The sequence below is a fragment of the Euleptes europaea genome, chromosome 2 (assembly GCF_029931775.1).
Source record: "Euleptes europaea isolate rEulEur1 chromosome 2, rEulEur1.hap1, whole genome shotgun sequence".
Lineage (NCBI taxonomy): Eukaryota > Metazoa > Chordata > Lepidosauria > Squamata > Sphaerodactylidae > Euleptes > Euleptes europaea.
Window position 1 is genome coordinate 59170394 of NC_079313.1, and position 24882 is coordinate 59195275.

The 24882-nt window shown below is 40.9% G+C and overlaps 1 protein-coding gene across 1 annotated transcript in view; it reads right to left on the reverse strand.

The window, feature by feature from the left end:
• The window catches only part of TNNI3K (TNNI3 interacting kinase), a 232099-nt gene that overhangs the window by 204555 nt on the left and 2662 nt on the right, over nucleotides 1–24882 (reverse strand). The window contains exons 3-5 of the mRNA XM_056845668.1: nucleotides 21493–21578; nucleotides 20438–20535; nucleotides 17951–18061 (exon numbers count right to left, since the gene is read on the reverse strand). Of these exons, the coding sequence (XP_056701646.1) occupies nucleotides 17951–18061; nucleotides 20438–20535; nucleotides 21493–21578 (295 nt within the window). The remainder of the gene's footprint in view (nucleotides 1–17950; nucleotides 18062–20437; nucleotides 20536–21492; nucleotides 21579–24882) is intronic.

A 24882-nucleotide genomic window follows, 5' to 3' on the forward strand; every position in this document is an offset into this window, starting at 1 on the left:
GATGAGCATTATTATTTGGCGGGGGCTACAGAACAGTATGCATTAAAAACTAGGCGTCATCTTTTAAAGCCTGCTACTGTTTTCTACAGCAGAAGCCTATAATTTTTACAATAATGAAATTCTCAGAATGTTAATATTTCCAGTTCCTTTTCGTTCTATTAGCAGTGATACTGAGATCTTTGTAAAGAATGTGTTCAAAATTACTCATATCATTTTCTCTTCAGCCGAGCATACTCATGTTTGTAATTCAAAATGAGCAGATTTCAAGTGTATTTGGTAGCATATAGGCACTAAGCTGATAGCTGCTGTAACTGTATCCTCCAAAGTTACTAGATCGCCAGCATTGAAGGAAAAGTTTCCCCAACCTTCTGATTAAATTTGGTAGGCTGTGAAAAATATAAATTTTATTCACCATGACAGGAGGTCATGCTGGAGAAGACTGGAATGAGGGATTTATAGGAAAGATAGGTCCTGATTGGTGTTTATTCATGTTACTCCTTCCTTACCTTTGGAAAAGTGTGGTTGTAGCTCGGAAGGAGGAATTCGCAAGGGGGGGCATGCACTTATATGTGTGTATGTGTGTCTACTCACAGCTTTTGTAAGCATCCCATCAAATGCTCAGAAGTGCTCATCACACATGTTGAGGCATTTGGAGGCAGACATAGGTATCAGGGTATATGCTTTGGATTGGTTCGAATAATTCCTCATGGACTTCTTCCTCAAAGGGTTGCTGTTGGAGACCAATTATCAGTAAGGGACCCACCTTTTGTGGCTCCACAGGGTTCAGTCCTATCCTCCATGCTAACTAACCTCTACATAAATCCCTTAGGAAAAATAATTTGCAGTTTGAAGGGTTGGCTGTCATCAATATGCTGATGGCACTCACGGCTATATCTCCTTATCAAAATCTCCTGGTGATGTGGTAAAGGTCCTGAATTGGTGCCTGGCTGCTGTGGTTAATTGGCAAAGAGTGAACAAATTGAAACTAAATAATTACAAGACAGAGGTAATGCTCATTGGGAAGGAAGACATCATGAAGGACGTTGTGCTTCTCACCTTTGATAGGGTTCAGCTGACTCTTGCTGACTCGGTTAAAAGCCTAGGGGTCATACTGGATCCAATATTACTGCTGGAGGACCAGGTTAATGCAGCCACACAAAAACCACTTTTCCCCCAACATAGTTTAACCTGGAAGATGGCCTCCTATCTTGACACTCTAATCTGACCACCTGGACCAACTCCATGTTGACACTGACACTGATACTGTAACGCAGTCTACTCTCTCTCTCCTGCGGCAGCCATTTTGTGACAGCCATTTGTTTGCCGTGCCCTCCATGCCACGTCAGAATTCCAAATGTGCCTGCAGACTCAAAAAGGTTGAGGTCCCTGCCTTAACATCATGGATAGAAGCAGTAATTTTCTTCCCCGACCTTAAAAAAAAAACCTCCTGAGGAAGTGGACCGAAGAACCCAAAAACTTACACATTGCTTTGTGATATTGCTGCTGGTTCTAATATAATGTACCACAAACTTGTCTGGGATTTTTCTGTGGCCCAGCACATCCACCTGTAGTCAGTGGCAGTAGACGGTCTGCCCCTAAGTTACAATCCCTTACAAGTATGCATGTTCCAAGATGCCTTCCTGGCTAGAGTTCAAGGGAGTCGTAGTATTCTACACTACTTCCAGGTGTAAAAATAGCCATACATTTAGTGTTTTAAATGCACATTTGCTAAATATACACTGCTGGTCTGAAAACACACGTCTTGAGATGCAGAAAATATGAGTTCATATGGCCTCTACCACACTTTAAAAATTACAACATTTTCATCCCAGTTTCCCCATAAAGATCAAATGAAAAGAAATGTTGAAATTTGAGAGGAGAAGAGATTTGTACTATCTGTTGCATTTATACACTGTCATGCATACATTTACTGTATAAACTATGCAGACATGGTTTTTCTTCATAACAGGATATGTATGCAGACATCATAATTAACCCTAAGTTGTTGTGATTTTGTATGGTGTTAGGTTCCTGTATCAAGTCTAAGCATAAATACTAAGCATATTAATTATGCACTGGATGGGTTTCATCTCATTATTTCATCCAAGCCTGCCAACATGTCATACCTCCAGCTGTTGCTGAATTTCTGATAGCATAAGGTTCTTAAACAGTGAATGATTTTATCCCCAGGTACCACATCACTGAATTCACTATGATGAAGAGGATGAAGCCATCCTGAGAAATTAACCAGAGCTTAATGCAAACACAATAGACCAGACTCTGAGCTTGCGAGGGTCACTGATTTTTAATTAATGGACTGCTTCAGTGATACATCAACAACATAGGTACAAGGTGCTGCTATCATTCAAAAGAAACTCTGCCTCAATTTAGATCATTTTACATTTGAACAATGATGTAAAGCAACCCAAGATATTCTGTCTTTGTTAGTATGCTTTTACAATATGTGAATTACACTTTGTTACTAAGTCCTGGCTTTAGTGGAGTACATTCTCACTTGTTTCCTGAAACCCACAGGAACAAACAACAAAATTATTTTATCTGTAGGCAACATTCATTTACTCTAAATAGGGCATCAGTGTGTTCTTTACTAAGTACCTGTATCTATGTACAACTGTAAAATGAAAATCAGCCCTTAGTGAGTAAAGAAAGCTGAAAGCTGATAGGAAGAAAGTAGATTCCTTTGAAATGTGGTGTTGGAGGAGAGTGTTATGGATACTGTGGACTGCCAAAAAAACAAATCAGTGGGTTATAGATCAAATCAAGCCTGAACTGACCCTAGAAGCTAAAATAACTATGGCTATCATAGTTGGGTTACATTATGAGAAGACAAGAGTCACAAGAAAAGACAGTCATGCTAGGAAAAGTTGAGGGCAGCAGGAAAAGAGGAAGACCCAACAAGAGAAGGATTGACTCAACAAAGGAAGCCACAGCCCTCAATTTGCAAGATCTGAGCAAGACTGTCAAAGAGGACATTTTGGAGGACATTGATTCATAGGGTCGCTATGAGTCTGAAGTGACTTGATGGCACTTAACACACACACACAGTGAGTGAAGAACAGATTGACATAAGAATTAGCAAAAGATAATCAGCCTCCAGCCAGGAAGTACAGGATGCTAGAAAAATGAAACCCACATGACCTGTTGGTCATCACTCAGCCTCAGAATAGGTTTAATAAGTACCTTACATATTCTTCTGATCAAAATCAGGAAGCAGATCTTGAGATGGAGAAGAAAATAAGGGAAGTGACCAAAGAGGAAGAATGTTGTCATACTGGGTGATTTCAACTATCCTCTCATTGATTGGGCAAAAATGTGCTTGAGTTATGCCATAGAAACAAGCTTTCTAGACATCATAAATGTCAGAGCATATGGAGCAGCTGGTCACCGAGCCAACTAGAGGAGTAGCAACTCTAGACTTGGTACTGAGCAAAGCTAGAACTCTGGTGCAAAATGTAAATGTTGTTGGTCTGTCTGGGAATAGTGACCACAATACTATTAAGTTCACCATTCATGTCAACAGAAAGTTGCCCTCATAGTCCTACACAATCATTTGATTTCAAAAGATGAAACGTTGCTAAAATTATGATAATAGAAGGAAGTTAAGGGGGAGAATTAAGGGAGTCAAATCGCTACAGGATGCCTGAAAACTATTTGGAATTACACTAATAGAATGCATACTTCAAACCAGGAAAGGTACAATCAAGTCTAAAAACATACCTGTGTGGTTAATGGCTCAAGTCAAGAAAGCTATTTCTGTGAAGGAGTTGTCCTTTTAAAGGTTTCTAGCTTGTCAGACAATATGCCCTCCTTGACATACATAGCAACGCCTCCTCCAATATGCCCTTCCCTGTCATTCCTATAGAATTTGTATCCAGGGATGACTGTATCCCACTAGTTCTTTCCCTTCCACCAGGTTTCTGTCAGACAATATGCCCTCCTTGACATACATAGCAACACCTCCTCCAATATGCCCTTCCCTGTCATTCCTATAGAATTTGTATCCAGGGATGACTGTATCCCACTAGTTCTTTCCCTTCCACCAGGTTTCTGTTATGCTCACTATATCTGTTTTCTCTTAAAACCAAGCACTCAAACTTCCCCATTTTGGGTTGGAGACTTCTGGCATTTACATAGAAATACTTCCCTGCTGTGTTTTTTTTTAGACATCTCTGGCATGTGCCTTCTCCACTCTGGCCCTTTGGCCTCTTTGACTAGCTATTCTGCTTTACTTTATCCTCTATTTCCTTATCCACTCAATTTGTGCAATTGGAAGCATTTTCCCCTTCATCCCTTTGGGACAAATCTGCCTCAATGGGATGCTTTTCAGATCCTGTGAGCTCTCCCCCCCAACCCCGGGTTCAGTTTAAAAGCTGCTCTGCCACCATTTTATGTTATGTACCAGCAGTCTGGTTCCATTCTGGTTCAAGTGGAGCCCATCCCTTTTGTACAGGCCCAGTTTTTCCCAAAATGTCCCCCAGTGCCTAATAAATCTAAAGCCCTCCTCTCTACAACATCGTCTCATTCACACATTTTATAACTTTGTGGTTTGCAGCAAGTACTTTATTAGCTCATGTGTAGCTAGAAAATGATTCCATGTTAGAAGGAAATCATCAGGATTAGCAAAACCCTTTTCTTTGACTTGATGGAGAAACTTCCCATGATGAGGATATTTTATGCAATTGTTGATTTGCCAAGCCATTAATTTGCCAAATCAGACTACCCTTTCAATCTTTGGTGGGTTTTAGAGCAGCTTAAATAAATTGGTTAGTTGGATTCCATTTAGAGAAGGCATAAGAACTGGGTGGATGGTAGCTATAGGCCACTTTGACCAATGTCTGCAAAGATGTTCATCAGAGGAAATGGAGATATACAGTTTGAGGTAAATGGAAACAGATTTGTGGGATATTTGCCTATGCTGAGACTGTGCTTGAAAACTCATGAAATCTATACCAACCTCATGACTGTTTGAATGTGACATATGCCTTCCTGGCATATGATTTATTTATTTATTTTGCTGTCAAGTCGCAGCTGATTTATGGCGACCTCTTCTGAGGTTTTTCAAGGCAAGAGATATTCAGAGGTGGTTTGCCATTGCCTGCCTTTGTGTCACAACCCTGGTATTCCTTGGAGGTCTCCCATCCAAACTTTTGTCAGGGTCAACCCTGCTTAGCTTCTAAGATCTGACAAGATCAGGCTAACCTGGGCTATCCAGGTCAAGGAAACATGTGATTAACATGCCATGAAAATGAATACAGTCATGAAAATGTAGTATTACTCCCCTGATAGAAATAAATAGGTAAAACAATGTAGGCATACATGTCTCTATACTAGTGCTGTCGATTCGGTTCCATCCAAACTGAAAAACAGCTGAATTTTCCCCGATTCGGCAGTTTCCAGTTCGGATTGAGCAAAAGTCAAAAAAGGCGGGAAAACGATGAACCGAATTTGTCGAGTTCGGGCAGACGCCGAATAAATTCATACAAATTTCCATCCCCGAATTGGCATTCTCCCGAGGCGCCTTCCTGAAAAGAAACAAAGAGCGAGCGAGCTCTCTTATGGAAGGCAAGCAAACTTGCCTTTCAGGAGAGACAACCGTTACCAAACACTAGTGGCCAACAGGTGGCCAAGCTAGGTCTTCTGGCCAATCAGAGAAGGGATTCTCCCATTTGAACCTCTCTGAATTGGCCAGGAGAAGAGAAGAAATACTTGCTGGCTGCCATGAGTCTTGCTGCTGCTGTGCTACTGATCCTGAGATCCTGAGCTGAGCTGACCTGCTGCTAGAATCGTATTGGATTACTCCTGAGTCCTGACTCCCAGTCCCTGCTCCTTGACCCATGTCGGGGCTTTTCTCTATAACTTTTTTCCTGTGTGTGTGTGGGGGGGGGGAAGCAGATTCTCTCTGTGTGTGTGAGGGGGGAAGCCAAAGGGGGTGGGTTTACCTGTTCTGCTGTGGGGTAGGCTTGATTGCCTCTGTTGCCAACTTCATCTGGAGTTAACTGTGGGTCAGTGAGTCTCTCTCTGGCTGGCTCCTATTGTTTCCAATAGGCTGTGCAGCAGCTCCTGTTGTTTCCAGTGGGCTAGCCTGTCATTCATTTCAGTACATCCCATGTCAGTGAGTCTCTCTCTGTCTGGCCCATTCTCCTTCGTTAGGAATATGTGTCTTCTGGTTTTGGGGGGGGCTGTTCTGCTGGGGGGGTGTCAGGAGCAGGCCATGGGGATGGTATGCGGTAGTCTGATTGTGCTGCTTCCAGGTGCAGTTGTGCTATTCTGTCCAAGGCCAGTCTATGCCCCGTGTTTAGTCTTCATAGATTCCCATACTGTGGGAATCGCCAAGTACTCTTTCCTGCCTCTGGGAGGGGGATTGCCTGGGTTACCAGTTATCTCCTTTTGCTCTTCCATATATGCTGTGTACCTTGCCTTTGCCCCTTACTAGTGTCCTTTTGAATATGGCTTCTGAAACCTGTCGATTCTAACCAATAAAACTGCTTTAGTGGATTTGCCATCTGCTGAAATCTGTTTATGGGTTAGCCCAGGGCTAGAGCTTACAGGGGGTTGATTGCCTCTGTGGAGTGTGATTTGGGGGGTTACCTGTCCTGGGGGGGCTTGATCACCTCTTTACGAGTGTGATTGTTGCTGTGGAAGATTTGAATCCAGCAGCATTAAATCTATCAATACTGAAGATATGCAATTTGCGCAGGATGCACTTATGCTAGTAGCCTTATAAGATGCACTTTGGCTGTGTTGAACTGAAAAGATACGTTACCCATGCTAGTTACGCTGTTTACTTACGCTTTGAGCGTTGTTGGATGCACTTTTGGCGTAGTTACATCAGCTCTTAGAAGCCACGGACTGGCTTCTACTGTGTGTGGGGGGGGGAGCCAAAGGGGGGGGTGACCTGTTCTGGTGGGAGGAGGGCTTGATCTCCTCCTTGCAAGTGTGATTGTTGCTGTTTTCACTAGTTGCCACCTTCCCCTGGAGGTCAGTGTGGGTCGGTGAGTCTCTCTCTAGCTGCCCCAGAAATAATGGGAGGTTTTGCCTTGGATTTGCCACTCTCTAGATGCACATTTTCCCCATCCAAATTTTCAAATCTCAACAATAAGCCCCCCTGCAGAGTTTTGAGAATTCAGATGGGGAAAATGTGCATCTAGAGAGAGGCAAATCCAAGGCAAAACCTCCCATGCATAAATAGCCAATGAGAAACAATGGGAGGTTTTGCCTTGGATTTGCTGCTCTTTAGATGCACATTGAGGATTGCCAGCTCCCATTCATTCCAATGGGCAGATGGGGGGACCCCTTCCAGACCCCATAAATCGGGACCCCCTGACCCAATCTGCACCAAACTTGGGGGTTGTTGCAAGTAGGGTCCCTCCAAGCTACCCTGAAAGTTTGGGACTTCTACCTCCGAAAACGCCCCCCGGAGCCGCAGAAATCCCCGAATGTGCTTTAAATGGCTTTATTTGGCTGAATTTATTTGGGAATGCTGAATTTCAAGCTGAATTCCATGAATACAAATAGGGGGAGTTCAGACTTCGGCATTTCCTGAATAAAAACGGGCCAAATTTTGCCAAATCCAAATTTTACCGAATTTGTTTCAACAGCTTTACTCTATACTATTTTATGTAAGAAAAGAGAAGCTAAATTCAAAGATTTTCTTCTGCAAGGAGTTGTGTGGACATCTGCGCAAGCTAAAACATAAAGCTACTAAAAACAATTATAACACTCTGCAGACTCTTGTACAAGCTTTGAGAGAGAGGGGGGGAGGGGGGAGGGAGAGGGAGAAAATGAAAAGATAGTTTAAACAAGAAAAACTTCCCATTAAGACATTTCTCAGTCTGGTCTGTAAAAATGCTTTACCACTCAGAGATCTAAGCAAGAGTCTTCAGATACTACACATTCATTTGTCCCTTGATGGAGTTGCCAATAGGAACATTGAAGCATAACATCTTTTTAATTGAGTTTTGGGCATGTGTGCCTAAATCTAGCATTCTTTGTCCTGTCTTCCCATCTTGACACAGTAGCCCAGGTCTTGTAGGGGAAAATATTTTATTGTATCGTCATTCTTTTTGTCTGTAATAAAGAACTAAAGAAATGATTACTATTTTTCTCATCTGGGAGACTTTTGCATTTGACTAATTAGCTGTTCAAAGTTCAAATCCAGAACTAAATTCAAGCAAATTCTTGGAGTTTTTTTTAGGTCTATAATCTGAATGTGACTATTTTACAGACACTATGATAAGCCAAAACTTCTAGCAAGCTCTCTGGCACCATCATTACTTACTTAGGTCGGTAATATGGAGGGGGGAAGTGATTATGCAGAAGATGTTTTTGTACATATGGGCTTCTATGAAGGCCACCTAAGTCATACATTATTTTACACATGTGATAGATCGACAGAAACAGCATGCATGTTGTAGTGAATTCTTGGAAGAAGGGCAAGATAAAATGTGAGAGACAGTGAGAGACAGAAGGATGACCATGTGTCTGCTTTCTCACCATACCAAGATTATTTACACTGGAAGTGCCTGATCAAAGCCTCAGTTTTGCAATTTTAGTTTAAAATCAATTTTTGTAATCTGAGAAAAGAAGTTCGCACATTGAACTAACTCACCCTGGTGAATTCCCACCTAGAATTTCAGCCATGCAGCCAAAGGAGTATTCATTTGGATATGTATTTCATCAAAGTTCACTGTGACATTAGATTTTGCCTTTCAAGGATAACATCAAATGATGGATGGATTCAGAAATGAACCATATTTCTGAAAAAATTAACCATTCTACACTTGCTGATTAGCCAAACATAAATATGATTTCCAATGATTCATTTTCTTCTTGGGTTCAGCATTTTAAAACCTTGGCTCATTCCTGCTCAAGAAGAGTCTACTTCCCAGTTTTTTCTCATAGTTCTGTTATGTTGTAATGCCAGTAATTCTGAACTGCTGCTTACTGCCTTAGCCAAATGAATAAGGAATACGAGTAGAGGTGCATTAATGATTATATTTACAACTATGAACCCCTTGTTAAGAAAGTAATTCAGTTCATGACATTAAGCTCTTTCAGAAACATGTTTTTAAAGTAAATTAGTTTGAAACAAAGCATTTCCAAGGCAACAAGGAATGAAATAATGTGTGAAGTGATTGAAAGAGGTCTAAGTGGTATGTGTGGGGATAACAGGTTCATGACTAAAAGCGAAGCTTGGTAAAAAGGTTTTGGATCTGAGAGCTCTGAAGTTAATCCACATAGGAAATCTTAAGAGAAAGGTAGGATTCCTTAAGGAGATCTCAGGGCACATAGTTCATTTGGATCATTCCAGTAGGGATTCAGAAATGTTTGTGTGTGTTTGGTTTTTGTGGCAGCAGAAAAATTATCTGTAAAACCCATCTTAAAATGTTGAAACCTTGTAATTCCATAACTGCTTTTGATTCACCCTACCACAGTCTGTCTGAATCCAAAGCCATCTTGCTCCACAGCAAAATATAACCCAAATATCACAGAGCCATCAGCAAGTGTTTGTATTTCTCAGAATTGTTCCTCAGGCTGGATCTTAAAAAAAAAAAAAAAAAAACAAGCCCCGCAGTGTAGAAGCCCTGGGTTTAAAGTCTGTGGTGTTTTTCAGATACTGCCTGAATTCTATTACACAGAATTCTTGTTGCACCTTAAAGACTAACAATTTTTTATTATAGCATAAGCTTCTATGGACTATAGCTAGGGTTGCCAGGTCCCCCCGGCCACCAGTGGGGCATGGGGGGTAGGGTTGCCAGTTCCAGGTTGGGAAACTCCTGGAGATTTAGGAATGGAGCCTGGGGAGGACAGGGACCTCAGTGGGGTACAATGCCACAGAGTCCACCCTCCAAAGTACCTATTTTCTCCAAGGGAACTGATCTCTGTAGTCTGGAGATAAACTATAATTCCAAGGGGTCCCCAGGTTCCACCTGGAGACTAGCATCCCTAACTATAGCCCAATGGCTAACTGGACTTGATTCCAGGAGTTTAACTAGAATAATTTTTTTGTTAATCTTTGAAGTGCTACAACATTCCTACTTATTTTTTTCCTGATACCAGTATCCCCAGATCAACCCACAGATTGTATCTCTGTGTAGGAGTGTAGTGTAGCATTTACCTAGTAAAATATGGTATTATCAGTGGTGGTGGTTAATCCTTTTGCTAGGAAATGTTGCTATCCTGAATACTGTAGCCAGGCTTCCTATATAGTTGAAAAGGAACAAATAGGTGGGGTTATGGACTAACTTGTAACTGGCCATCTGTATTGCACAGGGAAGCTACAGTTTGAAGCCGTGGGGACCTTTTGCTCATGCTGATGAAGGCCCTGCAGGCACTGGTATTTTAAGATGTATTTAGCATTTTCCTTCTGTGCTGTACCTGCACTATGTTTGGCCCAGAAACAAATAGGCAATTTTCTTACCACAATGCATTCTACAGTTGCAGGCTGGTACAATCACTGCTAAAGGATACAGCATAGTATAATGTATGTGCAAGGAGGCTGCAACTCTTTGTGAACATTGAGTGGAACCTACTAGCAAGTAAACATGCACAAGTTCAAACTGCATCTATCACATCAAACCTGCCTTTTCTGAATCCCACATGAAGCCCATCATTGAGCTCGGTTGTTTCTCAAGGGCAGATCTGGCCATTTCCTTACCCATCTTCTAGCTGCTCTGGCCTTGTCCACTCCCTGAGCATAAAAGTTATTCTTGTGACTGTTCCCATTTTTCTGCCATTTGAGGCAAGCAGTTGGAACCCTGACTGATGAGGGTAGGAAACTGCCTCTCCCAGATTCCAAGTACGATTGGACTCTGGAGTCTGACTTCAATCTTAGTTGTACCTCTGCCCTGGTAAGGAGACGCATGGTGGGGTAAGATATCATCTAGACCCATAGGAAGGAAACCCTTGAGAGATTCTACATCATCCTCAGCATAGACCAGTCCACGCAAAAGGTGCATTTCCTTGACACCACTGTGAAACTTTGCAATGGACACATAAATACCACAAAAGCAAAAACCCACTGATTAGCAAACATACCTGCATGTTTCCATTTATAATATAAAACATATAAAAGTCCATAGTCTACAGTCAAACACTATGTTAACATTACAAAGGACCACCCAGGAGAGACATAAACCCAGGCACCACACCCTGCAATGAATCTAGAATCCGCTCTGAGCCTGGCTAAAGCTGGGGAGGGCGGGGTAAAAATCTGACAAAACAAACAAACAAACAAATCCAACTTTGTCCTCACATACACTCAGATAGTACTATTGTGGGACCTATTAACACCATAACTATTATGGGACCTAATAACCCATCTTGGGCTTGCTCACTTGCTCATCATCCAATTTAATGTATGCCATCATGTGCCAACGGTGTCCTTCTACTATTTATTTTAGACTCATGGGCCGATAGCTACATGAAAGAATCAATGAACACAAATCTGACATAAGAAATTTCAATAGGCAGAAACCAGAAGGTGAACATTTTAATTTTCCTTGACATATTGTTGCAGATCTCAAAGTCACTGATGCTGAGGAAATAAAAGGAGAGACAGCAAGAATTCTACGAAAAGCAAAGCCCCCTGCTAGCAATATAACACACAAGGAGAGAAACACCATCAAGACCCTCAATGCAGATCCAGAAATCATTATTCTACCAGCTGACAAAGGCAATGCCACGGTGATCATGAAAACAGAAGAATACAAAAAGAAGATTGAGGAACTTCTGGACCCTGCCACATACAAAAAACTAAAATGAGATCCAACTTGCAAAATTACCAGGAAAACTAGCATACTGATCAAGAATTCCACTCTTCATCCGGACACACGCACAGAAAACTATGCAAGACAGAAGCACAACCACCACGATTATATGGACTACCTAAAATTCATAAGGATTCCGTCCCACTCCAACCCATCGTGAGCGCCATTGGTTCCCCAACATATGAATTAGCTAGATATTTGACCACCCTCCTACAGGACCACATTGGAAAAACCACTTCTAACATCAAAGATTCAACTCATTTCATCAACAAAATCAGTCCGTTGAGACTCAATCCACAGGATATATTAGTCAGTTTTGATGTTGTATCCCTCTTTACCATGGTTCCAGTAAAAGACACAATCCCATTGATTAACCAGATTTTTCCAGAAGATATAACAGCCTTATTTCACCATTGTTTGACAACAAGTTATTTCCTATGGGATAAAGAATTTTATGAACAGATTGATGGAGTAGCTATGGGAAGTCCTCTCAGTCCAGTAATAGCAAACTTTTACATGGAATATTTTGAAAAGACAGCATTAGAATCGGCACCTTACAAACCTACAGTCTGGTTCAGGTTCGTAGATGATACATTTACTATTTGGAGCCATGGTAAAGAAAAATTAATGGACTTTCTAAATCATCTCAATAATATCCATCCAAACATTCAGTTTACCATGGAAAAGGAAATTGAGGGTAAACTCCCTTTTCTTGATACCCTTGTCATCCATAAAACAAACTTTCAGTTAGGTCACAAGGTCTACCGGAAACTAACTCACACAGATTGCTACTTACACAAATATTCCAACCACCACCCCCGACAGAAAAGAGGAATAATCAAAACATTAATGGACCGTGCAAGACGGATCTGTGAACCGCAGTTTCTCAAGGAAGAAATTAATCATCTAAATCACGCACTGCTAGCAAACGGCTATTCCAGAAATGAAGTCAGAAGGGCCATTAAACCAAACAAAAATCAGAAAACTCAGGATAAACAGTCTCCCATAGGAAAAGTATTCTTGCCATTTATTAAAGGAGTCACTGATAGGATGGAGAAACGTTTGAAAAAAACAACCTACAAACAGTGTTTAAACCCACCAAGAAAATACAACAGATGCTACAATCAGCAAAAGACAAAAGAGACCCCCTCACCTCTGCAGGAGTATATCATATACCTTGCAGTTGTGGACAAGTTTACATCGGGACCACAAAACGCAGCATACAAACAAGGATAAAAGAACATGAAAGATACTGCAGACTTGGCCAACCTGAGAAATCAGCAGTGGCTGAACATGGACTGACACAAACAGGACACAGGGTCTTATTCCAAGACACTGAAAAACTGGACAATTCTACCAACTATTTTGTCAGATTGCACAGAGAAGCCATTGAAATTCATAAACATTAATAGATTTGTTTGGGACAAGAAACGCCCCCGAATAAAATTTAAAATCATGACGGATGAAAAGAAAAGAGGGGGAATGGCACTTCCAAACTTAGTTATGTATCACCGAGCGGCAACATTGGTATGGATCAAAGACTGGATCATGCAGATTAATGAAAGAAGTACTAAACTGTAACTTGCAGGACTGCAATGTGGAGCACACTATCTGCTATGGGAGAAAAACTGGAAGAAAAACCTAGAAGAAATTAAGGGTCATCCAACTGTAGAAAAGGAGCCCCGTGGTGCAAAGTGTTAAGCTGCAGTACTGCAGTCAAAAGCTCTGCTCACGACCTGAGTTCGATCCCAATGGAAGTTGGTTTCAGGTAGCCGGCTCAAGGTTGACTTAGCCTTCCATCCTTCCGAGGTCGGTGAAATGAGTACCCAGCTTGCTGGGGGTAAAGGGAAGATGACTGGGGAAGGCACTGGCAAACCACCCCGCAAACAAAGTCTGCCTTGGAAACGTCGGGATGTGACGTCACCCCATGGGTCAGGAATGACCCGGTGCTTGCACAGGGGACCTTTACCTTTACCTAACTGTAGAAAACATGGTAACTACTTGGCAGAAACTTAAACCAAGATTAAGTTCTAATGGATCATTGTTGATAGCACCCTTTAATGCATTCGGTACGATAATGGACAGAAAAAAATATGGGACAATACAATATCAAAACCTGATGAAAACAGATGATACAAACGTTGTTGGAGGTACAAGATGACTATCAGCAGATGCCATGACTAACTTATCACCAACTAATTTCAAGATTCAAGGAAGATTGCATAACTAGGGGAGCATTGAAGCCAAAAACAGAATTTGAGCAGATGATAAGTAAAGCTTCACAACATCTACTAGGTAAAATCTATAAGCTCTTGGTGACATATGACACGGAAGACGAACAAGTGAAGTCATGCCAAATTAAATGGATGGAAAATCTGAATGAAATTATAACAATCGATGAATGGGAACAGCTATTTCGCAGAAATCTCAAGTTCACTTTATGCCAAGGGATTCATGAAAACCGGTTGAAAATGTTACATAGATGGTACCTGACGCCGAGTGATATTCAAAATATGAATAGTTCGACATCTGGCCTATGTTGGAAATGTTGTAAAGCCAGGGGCACTTTTTATCATTGCTGGTGGACATGTAAATCAGTCCAGAAATTCTGGAAGAAAATACATAAGAACATAGAAGGCATTCTCGGCTATAAGATTATATACAATCCTAAACTATACCTACTGAATAAAACCCCAGACAGCATCGACAAGGACCAACAAGGTATGTTAAAATATTTAGTTACAGCTGCAAGGATAGTTCTAGCATCGCTATGGAAAACAAATAGAATACCACAAATCGAGACCTGGATTGACAAAGCATACGAATATATCACAATGGCACAATTAACTGAAACACTACAGAAAGAAACTCAAAAACAAAATAGAGACTAAAGGAAATCCTTCTACGAATATATTAAAACCAAAAAATGACAACAAAACCTTACAAGATTCAGCAGATTCATAATTGAAATCGAACACAACCTATTAATAAGTTAATGTACTATGACACCCTATAAGGGGGCGGAATTAGAAATACTAATGTTGTATAATATCTAAATATTTATTTATCTATATATATATATTTCCCTTTCTTTTTTTATTCCCTTGCCCTTCTTTCCTTCTGTATCCCATTTATTATTAAAAACCAATAAAAATATTTATGAAAAAAAAAAGAAATTCATAAACATCAACACAACTTTAACAGAAAAGAAGAGAGTTTAAGAATGAATAAGGCTTGGCTTCCTGTCCTGAAAACCTCCAGACTAACAAAGACTACAGTCCTCAATAGCCATGCAGATTAGCCTTGGATTTCACACATTAACAGATCACTTCAGGATACAATGGTTCCATGTTAACATACCACACCCTCATTAGCATATTATCTGGATACTTACAGGACAATGATTAGCACATTACCTTTGATACTTTTTGCAGGACAATGATTCAGCTCAAACCCAACCCCTTTCTGACCATAAATTACTCTTCCTACACACTTGACACTGAGAGACACTGTCCTTCAGTGTTACTCCTCTGAAGATGCCTGCCACAGCTGCTGGCGAAACGTCAGGAAAGAAAATATCAAGACCACAGTCACACAGCCCGGATAACCTACAAGAATCACTGTTCTACCCCCCACACACACTCAAAAAAAGGGGGGAAAGTCAATATACAACATGAAAGTGCTGGATTAGACCTCATTAAGAAATTTAAACAAATTTTCTGGCATCCTGGTTTAAACCAATGCTTAGGTTTCCTCACTCATTATAATTTCTAATAACCCAACAGGACCCACTTTTTAAAAACTTAAACAGACTGACCTTAATGTTGTATTATACCATAACCCTTGACTGATGTCAGTTAATTCTCTCATGCTTCAGACTAGGGATGTGCATTTGGGGGGGGGGGGGACAAACGGTAATTTTCAGATTTGGATTTCAGCAATAATTCCTGTGCCAGTATTTCAATCATTTGGATTACCAATACAATTTCAGAATTCAGATTCTTTGAGGGAGGGTTCTGATGTTTTTTGGCCCATTATTCCCTATTTCAGAGGGGTGGATTGGTTGTTGTTCAAGCATATGTCACAAAAATGGCAGAGATCTAGTCCTGCCCGTCTACTAAAGGACTGCCAAGTTTCAGTTAAATTGGATCAAGGGGTCTAATTCTATGGACTCCTGAATAAGATGCTCCAGCCATCCTATTTGCATCTATTGCTTCTGGGAGGGTGGGGAAATGTCACACTTTCTCCAGGGCAAAAAAGTCAAAAGCCAAATGCACAAGAGCAATTACTAGCAGAAAGCCTCCAAATGCGAAAAGAACCAACAAGCCCCCACAAGCAATGTCAAACCAGAGAATCCATGCCAATCATCCTGAAGCAAGGGGCACTTCTGTAAGCCCAACAGAACCAATGTCAAACCACAGAAGCCAAGCAGAGCAAACCTGGCAAGCAGTCGGCCAGAGCTGGCAATACACTAAGACATACACACACACATCACTTCTCCCCAGAAGGCCTCAGAAAGCGAGAGCATGGGGGGATTTGGGGCACCTGAGTTTTCCTCTCTGTGCAGTCTGCAGCCTACACCATCATTGGATGGCAGGAAGAATATAAGGAGCTGCAGCTGGCCTTCATTACTGATGCTCCTCTTCCTTTCCACCCATGTAAAGAACACAACACCAATATAAAATGGATGAACACCATTTTAGGTGCTTTTATGGGTTCTGCTTGTTTTAATCAACATACTCATCTACTTTCCTGATTCTCTCTCCTTCAAATAATATTTGCGGGGGATTTTTCTTCATGAGAGTGGCAACAACATTTTTGACACTGTTTATTTTCTGCACTGAATTGTGCCAAGAGATGCTGAGCCCTACCAGCACTCCCCATGTGCTACACAGCAACTAGGGTTCAGTTTAGCTTTCTCCTTTTTGTATTTTTTAGAACACAACTTGAATTGTGGATTTTATATAATGCCAGTCAAACTGCTTCTTTCTACTTCTGAATTTGGGAAAAGCTTCCCCCCCACACACACACTTTATAACACAGACTGAAAAGATGCAGGCCCAAGCAAATGCTCACTTCACTCACTCTCAAAGCCCAGGGGTGGGTAATTGAAGAGTGGAAAGCTGATTGTGATGGGCAGCTGCATTCTAAAGGGTTGTCCTGGTCACAGAACCCTGTGATTGACAGGGAGTTTGAATAGAATTCTGAGAATGGCAGTTGGAGAGTTCTAATGGTTGAGAACTGACAGTTGACAGGCAAAGCAATCCTGAGAGGGGGTAGTAAGGGGATGGCCAGGGATGGCACCGCCGCACCGCCTCCTGAGAGGGGTCCCAGCCTGGAAAAATAATAGTAAGGTAATTTCAGCAAAACCCCATGAAACCCCTCCATTGGGTTTCATGGGGCTACACCAGCGATTTTGCAGGCGTAACTCAACGCCTGCAAAAAAGGACGTTTTCAGGCAGATAGGGCTTAGGGAGCTGGCTGACACCCCGGGAATGCCTCCTGGATGCCAGCGTGAGCATTTACACCAGAAAAACACTGCTGGTGAGGCAGCACCGGCACCTGAGCCTCATGCTGTTGCATGGTACCCCTGCACTGGTGTAAGTGCCCTTGCGCCGGTGTCCGTGCCCACAGCTGGTACAAGTGGCACTTATGCCGGCATAGGGGTTATGCCTCCTCTTCAGCAGTACCCCACCCTTCAGGATTGCTCAGTTATTTGTAGCTGAAGGAACAAAACAGCCATAGTATAGGAAGATATAGTTTACAAAATTCTGGAAAATCAACTGTCAAGATATGGTTCCAAAGAATATTGGAACAATATTGAATACTAATATGCATGGAATATGGTTCAGTATGTGTTCCGGGCAGCACTTATATGTTAATATTATACAAATATAATAGTCAAGAGATTTGTCTCAATACTTTAAAGACATTTCTCCCCAAATATTTGTATGCTCTTTAAGCAGTCATTTCTCTGTTGCCAAGCATACAACATTGTTTAAAAAATAACATATCCCAAGTTTTTAAAAATTCATAAAAGAAAGACAGGCCTACTTCACTGGTGGATATTGTCCTGTCTGCCTCTCTAAGACTCAGGATCTTGCCCTCAATTCTAATAGTTGGTGTAGTGCATGCAAATCAACACCAACAACAAAACATACCTCATGGTGACCAGCAATTGTAGCAATATGAAGAGCGGTAAGTGCTCCGTAGCCAACTTGTTGAATATCGGCTCCACTGTGCAGCAAGGCCGTGACAAGTTCTGCATTGTCCTGAAAAGTGGACATTGAAAGGATGATTCAGAGGAACATCATTACACAGCTGCTTTCCTCCTCCATCAAAATGATCACTTAGTCAGGGAAATGCTCAAAACAGAAGACTGCCCTGTTCAAACATTCAGACCCATGGAAGTGTGTGAAGAGGATTGTAACCACACTGTCTTCTGGCCCATCCCTGAACGTATACTGTGTACTGCCAAACAACTGTAGGTAACACCTTCATAAATACAAATGTATCTAAATGAATTTCTCTATGCAAACAGGAATCGTACAAAAAGCAGCATGGTATGCACATGCAAGCAGCATGGAAAGCAGCACTGAAAGTCTTATGCATCCCTACAGCCATTCATCTGTGTATGTATAAATCAATGAATGAGGCAGTGTGCACAACCTCACTCCTCTGTATGCACATTCAGTGTGTGAGGTTTTGAATGGTTGAACAGGGCTAATATAAACACAAACAACTGTAATTCTAGAAGTAGCTCAAAGATCAAGTCCTTTCCTGCCAAATAAATTGATCCAGAATATATTTTTCCTAGTTCAGCTCTAATATTTCTTCCCTACTAAAGTATATGAATAACATTCTGACTGCATGAACAAAATACCTCAAGGGAGAATAAATCAGCATTAAATATGCTCCCTTATGAAGCCCCAGGTTCTCCAAATAAAATTTCAGTAATATGGTCTAACTTCCCATGAGCCTTCAAAGAAGGAGATAAAAATCCAACTAAATGAAGAAAAATAGCTGCAATGCTGAAAATGATTGTAAAATGATATTCACATTTTATCTCTTTGTTTCAGTTACTTGATATATGGAAGTGTTTCCAATCCTGAAAAATTAAATCTTTTTGTACTTAGATATGTAGTCGGTGTGATGTAGCGTTTGACTAGAATCTAAAAACTCAAGTTAAAATCCTTTCTCAGCCATGAATCTTACTTTTGGCCAGTTATTCTTTCTCAGCTTAACGTACCTTGTGGCTATGAGGATAACATGAGGGAAGATGGGAACTATGTACATTGCTCTGAGGTCCTTGGCAAGATAAAAATGTATACTTGGGATGACAGAGATATAGAGAAACAGATAAACACAATACATGGGTTAGATCCCAACTGTGATTAGAATTCTGCTCACAGGACGGGACTTTCCCACAGCTTCCTCCTTGCTAAAGCGCTTTGCAGCTATCTCTCCCCAATATTCAGAGAATATTCAAAGCAGCATGCGAAGGTAGTGCAGCTGGAGGAATCAGAAATTGAGGAACCTACTTGTGAAAATGGGGGCTTTCCACTCACATTTGCTTACTTCATTCTTTCTCCCTAATGGGGATCTGAGGTAGTTTACATAATTCTCCTTTCTTCCATTTTATCCCCACAACAATTCTGTGAGGTAGGTTGGATAGAGTGAAAGTGTGTCAGTGGCCCAGAGTCACCCAGCAAGCTTCCATGGCAGAGTGGGGGAATCAAACTTGGATTCTCCCAGATCCTAATCTCATATTCCACCCACTACACTACACTGGCTCTTGGTCTATTTGGGTCTAATAGTCTATTTCGCTCTAACATTGTGTTTTTGGGTTCTTTCAAGAGGGGTTCAGTGATCTGTTCCCGTAAGGGTGAGCCAAGCTCACAGTGTAGCAGTACATAAGCCATGGTTTCGACTTGTCCAGCAGCACAGGAACATAGCCTTTTCTCGTAGGGGACCTTGGCATATCTGCCCATGGTCCAGGCAGTGGGGAGGAAATTTAGGCGAGCTTGCATAAAAAGGCGTCTAAGGAAGGGGAGGTCAGAGTGTAAAAGTAGCCATAGCAAAATGCATGACACACTCCAAATTGAGTACCGGATCACGTTTCAGATGTTGGTACTCACCTTTAAAGCCCTAAATGGCCTGGAACCGTCATATTTATGGGACTGTCTCTCCTGACATACCCCCAGAGACCTTTACACTTGGCTGGGAACAATTTCCTGGTTGTCCCTGGCACAAAGATTATTCGGCTGTCCTCAGCCAGGGCCTTCTCAGTGGTGGCCCCTGCCTGGTGGAACTCTCTGTCTAATGAGACCCGAGTGCTTTGGGACCTGCCAGAATCTCTAAAATCACAGAGTTTTCAGCAGTTCCTAGAGCTAACGTTGTCACTTCTGGTAAGAACTTCCAGTAAGTACATGGGGCTGCATTTTAAATTAAATATCTCCAACTGCTACTCTAAGCAGCGGTGGGCAATGGGACTTGGGGGTATCAGATCCCCTACCCACCTCATGGGCCAGTAGTGTATATGACTGGTCAATAGTGTATATGAAGTAACATATTGTTTATTGAGACTATCAAGAAAAGAACTGTTGAGATTTGTTTTTACAAGATTAATGTGATATGACTCAGTTTACCTTGTAAGCTGCTAAATGCAGAGCTGTAAATCCATTTCTTGTTAACCTTGATGGACGCAGTCCTTTCAGCATAAGAGTCCTAACATGTGATTTATTACCTGTTTAAGAAACATTGGGAATCAAAGTGCCATGAACATAATCTGTAAATTAAATTACAAATCCCCATTCTAGATCAATACAACCCTTTACTATGCGGGTTTATACAGAAATAAATCCCCCAGATAATGATGAAATTTACTTTCATGTGTAATATTAGGAAACAAAACTATTATTTATTATTAATTGTGTCTTATCATTTATATATTTTATTACTCATCACAACAGTTAAAACGTACTAAGGACTACTTGTTCCTACAAGACCATCCCACTATTAAGTATTTAGGCATAGGCTTTGTTATGTGCGCCCACCTTCAGAAATGAGGTGGGTGGCTGTCCGAGACAGGGATTTTTCTACCGAGGTGTTTCCTTTGGAATCCCCTCCCTATGACTTTGCATCTGGCAGCTATGCTTTATGATTACCAGCCACAGAAAGATGCCTACCAGGTGTTTAATGATAGGTAATCTCTTACTTGCCCTGACCTGGATGGCCCAGGCTAGCCCAATCTCAAACAGATCTCAGAAGCTAAGCAGGGTCAGCCCTGGTTAGTACTTGAATGGAAGATTATCAAGGAAGTCCAGGATCGCTACGCAGAGGCAGGCAATGGCAGACCACCTCTGAATGTCTCTTGCCGTGAAAACCACATGAGGGGTCGCCATAAGTTAGCTGCAACTTGACAGCATTTTGTACCACCAATCTGGAAACTGCCCTAGAAAAATATACTACAACTTCCAGCATAGAAATATTACAAATAATTAATGGATGTTATCTGATCAAAATTTAAGCCACCTTGTTATTGCTGTTTAGACTGTTCCACCTGATGCCTATGTGTGATTCAACAAGAACAGTGCTAAAGGAACAGATTAAAAAATAATAATGTTCCCTCAGCTTATTAAAAAGAAGAAAAATCATTAAACATGCCAATAAGAGAGTTACAGAGCATCCTACAAACACTTACCATTACAAATACAACACAAATGCAGAAGAGACAGTCCATTTTCTGTACGGTAATTTAAATTAACTTTACTGAAGGCTTCATCAGAGCTGAAAAAAAGATTTTACAGATGATCACAGTTTTCATCTTTTAGCGTATTTTCTTTTATTGGCAGAAATTCAAAAAGGAGGGGAAAACTCATCATGACTACAGGAGAAGATTCTCCTCCAATTCTACCGTAATTTCAGATACCTCAAACCCAGTTCACTGACTTAGATTGAAAGACCTCCATGTAGCAACAGCTAGAAGGGCGTCAGGTAGTACTGACTAATTTTTTTACTACTCATGCACATGAGAGAGAGAGAGAGAGATGGACTGAAGGATAAGTATGGGAATTTCTCCCCTGCCAAATTCTATCTGTTAGCTGATCGTTCCTCCTCACACTGAAGACCTGTAACCATGTCCCACAGCTCCATTGCCGCCTGTTTTCTTCTGATGATAAATTCCTTAACTGACAGTGAATACTTTTCTGAATGTAAGCCCCACTGCATAGACCTGAGTAGGATTCTGAATAGTCCTGCTTAGGATTGTTCTCTGAATGTTTTTCCAGGCACTTACCCACATGCACATGAAGCATCTTTCTCCGATTCTCACTTGTCCTTTTCTTGTCATTCACACTTTGAAAAAAAACAAACCATGCAAGCAGAAGAGCCACTTCATACAGCTTTCCTGGAAATCCAGGTGGAGAAAATCACATGTGTGCATCCTCCACATTTGGTGACCCCCCAAAAAAACTCCTTGCATTCAAATACCAGCATATCACAAAACCTAACCTCAAACCATTCTTCCATAATCTCTATGCATGTGTGTGTGTGTGTGTGTGTGTGTTAGGCTGTGGCTTTTTAAAAGACCTTTCTTTCTAACGCTGTTGAATCTGCATGTTTAGACTGAGGCAAGTGGCTAGATAAAAGGGACATTGGTTTCAATTAGTACCTACATAATTTCAGACTGTTCCACCTGATTCATTTTCCAAAACAGATTAGGCATTTAACAGCCTATGCTCCATTGATACTAATGATGACACTTGCATCCTCAAATTGGAATTTGAAAATGGGATCAAGAAGTCCTTGGCTAGTTGAAAAATGTTTCCAATTTATGTTTTGCTCAGCATAAGGGGTTGCTGACTCCTTGAGATGAGAGATGGATGGAAGAAAGCACTGACCAATATATACAAGAATTCATCAAAATATACACAAACTGTCCAGCATAGAACAGCTGTAGGACTTCATTACGGAGCCTTATTATTTGTGAAGAGATCGCTTTCTATGTCAAAATAAACTTCCAGACCTTGGGTCACTGATTAGAGAACAGAATTCTCCTCCTAAATATGAAGGTCCATCTGAGAAATGGCTAATCCTCATTTCTTCCCATAGGACCCGCAAATTGCAAAGCTAAAACAATCCTGCTTGAATAGGAATATTGGCCTACAGAAGTGGATGAGATAAACTGAAATTTCAGGAATATGGACTTACAGATGCTGAAGAGATAAACTAGAATTTACAACATGATTTCTGTGCTGTCTTTTGGAAATATACGAATTTGAAAATTTTGAAAACCTTGTTCAGAAACACGTATAGCCCTTCCATTATGACTCGACGTTATTTTGAAGTATAGCATTTCCATTTTTTCAAAGGTGCAATTAAAAGGGTTTCATTTTAAGCAACATCAATCCTGAGAGAGAAATGTAATTTTCTCCATTTTTGTGTGCTTTCCATACTAATTGCACATGTACATGTCAAACTCTTCAGCAGCTGAACACCACTTATGTGTTATGACATTCAAAGTCCAATTTATTTTTTTTAATTTTCTCCTATACACCACAATCCATTTTAATATCGCCTAATGATTTCATGGGGCTTGTTGAGGATGGATGCGAATGAATTGAATAATTAAAATGAAGCCATTATTGCTAATGCATTTCTAATACTGTGTTCCTTAAACAGGATAAAAATCCACATTCCCTCATTAAAAAATGATATGCGGTATTTGCAAACATTTTTTGTGTGTGACAAAAAATGCAGGCTGTACTAAAACATGCTACAGCATCTGCAGTTTTATGATTCATTAACTACTCACTGACCTGTTTTCCACCACTGCATGTCAGTGGACTGAAAGGGAATTTCATTAATAAAAATAAAGCTGGGAAAACTGGCCTCAGAGTAAATATGTCAACTAAGCTTCATGAAGATCCTCAACAAATTACATACAGTCCCAATGAATCTTAGAATATTACAGGTAATTTGACCAGGTACCTTTTCTTCTTTTTCACAATATTTAGGACAGGAATGTTATGGTAAAGTTATAATAATAATCAGAATTATAACCACCTTTTGTTGTAAGCCCCAATTTAAACTGAAATATAAAACTGGCTTAGGAAACTACTGTTGCTTGCAACAGTAATTGAAATTATTTAAAATGAAGGGAAGTGTTTTTGAGAAGCTGAGAACAAAATAATTTTTCACTTTCAAGTAGTTTTTATAAATTACAAACTTGTCAATAGAGTAGGTTTTATTTTATTTTTAAAAAAACTGTCTTCTGCTTTCAGTGAGCCTCTCACTGCTCCTTTGAGCCTTACAAGCACAGAGCACAATCTTGAAAACTGGATTATAATTAAGAAATGATAGAAACAAGATTTGCAGTGAATGATTGTTATCTCATTGAGGCTCAGGACATTTTTTGCTCTTGCTTTCAGGGAAGATGAGGGCCATTGTTCAGCATCAATGGCCAGATGAGCCAAGGAGGAGATCAGGAGGGCTTGGGATAGCAGCCAGTTAGCATAATAAGAGTAATGTAACTAACGTAGCACATACATTCCGTAAATATGGTTGATGCCAGCCAATATTTTGTGGGCAAATTATGCTTACTCTGTAAGCATAATTGGATGGTTATCTGGGCTTCTTGGTTATCTGGACTTCTTATTTGCCTTCTGGGTTGGGGGCCTATCATGTCTGCTGCTATCATATCATTTTTACTATCATGTCTGCTGCTGTGAGGATGGGAAATATTTTTCAGGGACAGCAGCAAGGCTCAAGGGTTCAGTAAGCTTCAAAAAAGTCTGAATGTAGGTTTGTCACCTCTTGTCCTAGACAGTAGACATGGACACCTCTCGGAGTGGGAAACAAACCAACTGCAGCTGTTCCCATCAGATTGGTCATACGTTTCACGAAGGTTGCCATTTGCCCAGGAGCTGCAGGTGAACTCCTGTCCCAGGCCTTCAAGCCACACTGGTGTTCTTTGCTCCAGGAGGAGCAAAAATGTGGGGTGGAGAGTGATGTCATGCAATGTTGTGATATCACTTCTGGTTGCATCTAGAATTGATATCACAATGCACTAGGAATTTATGTATTCATTTGA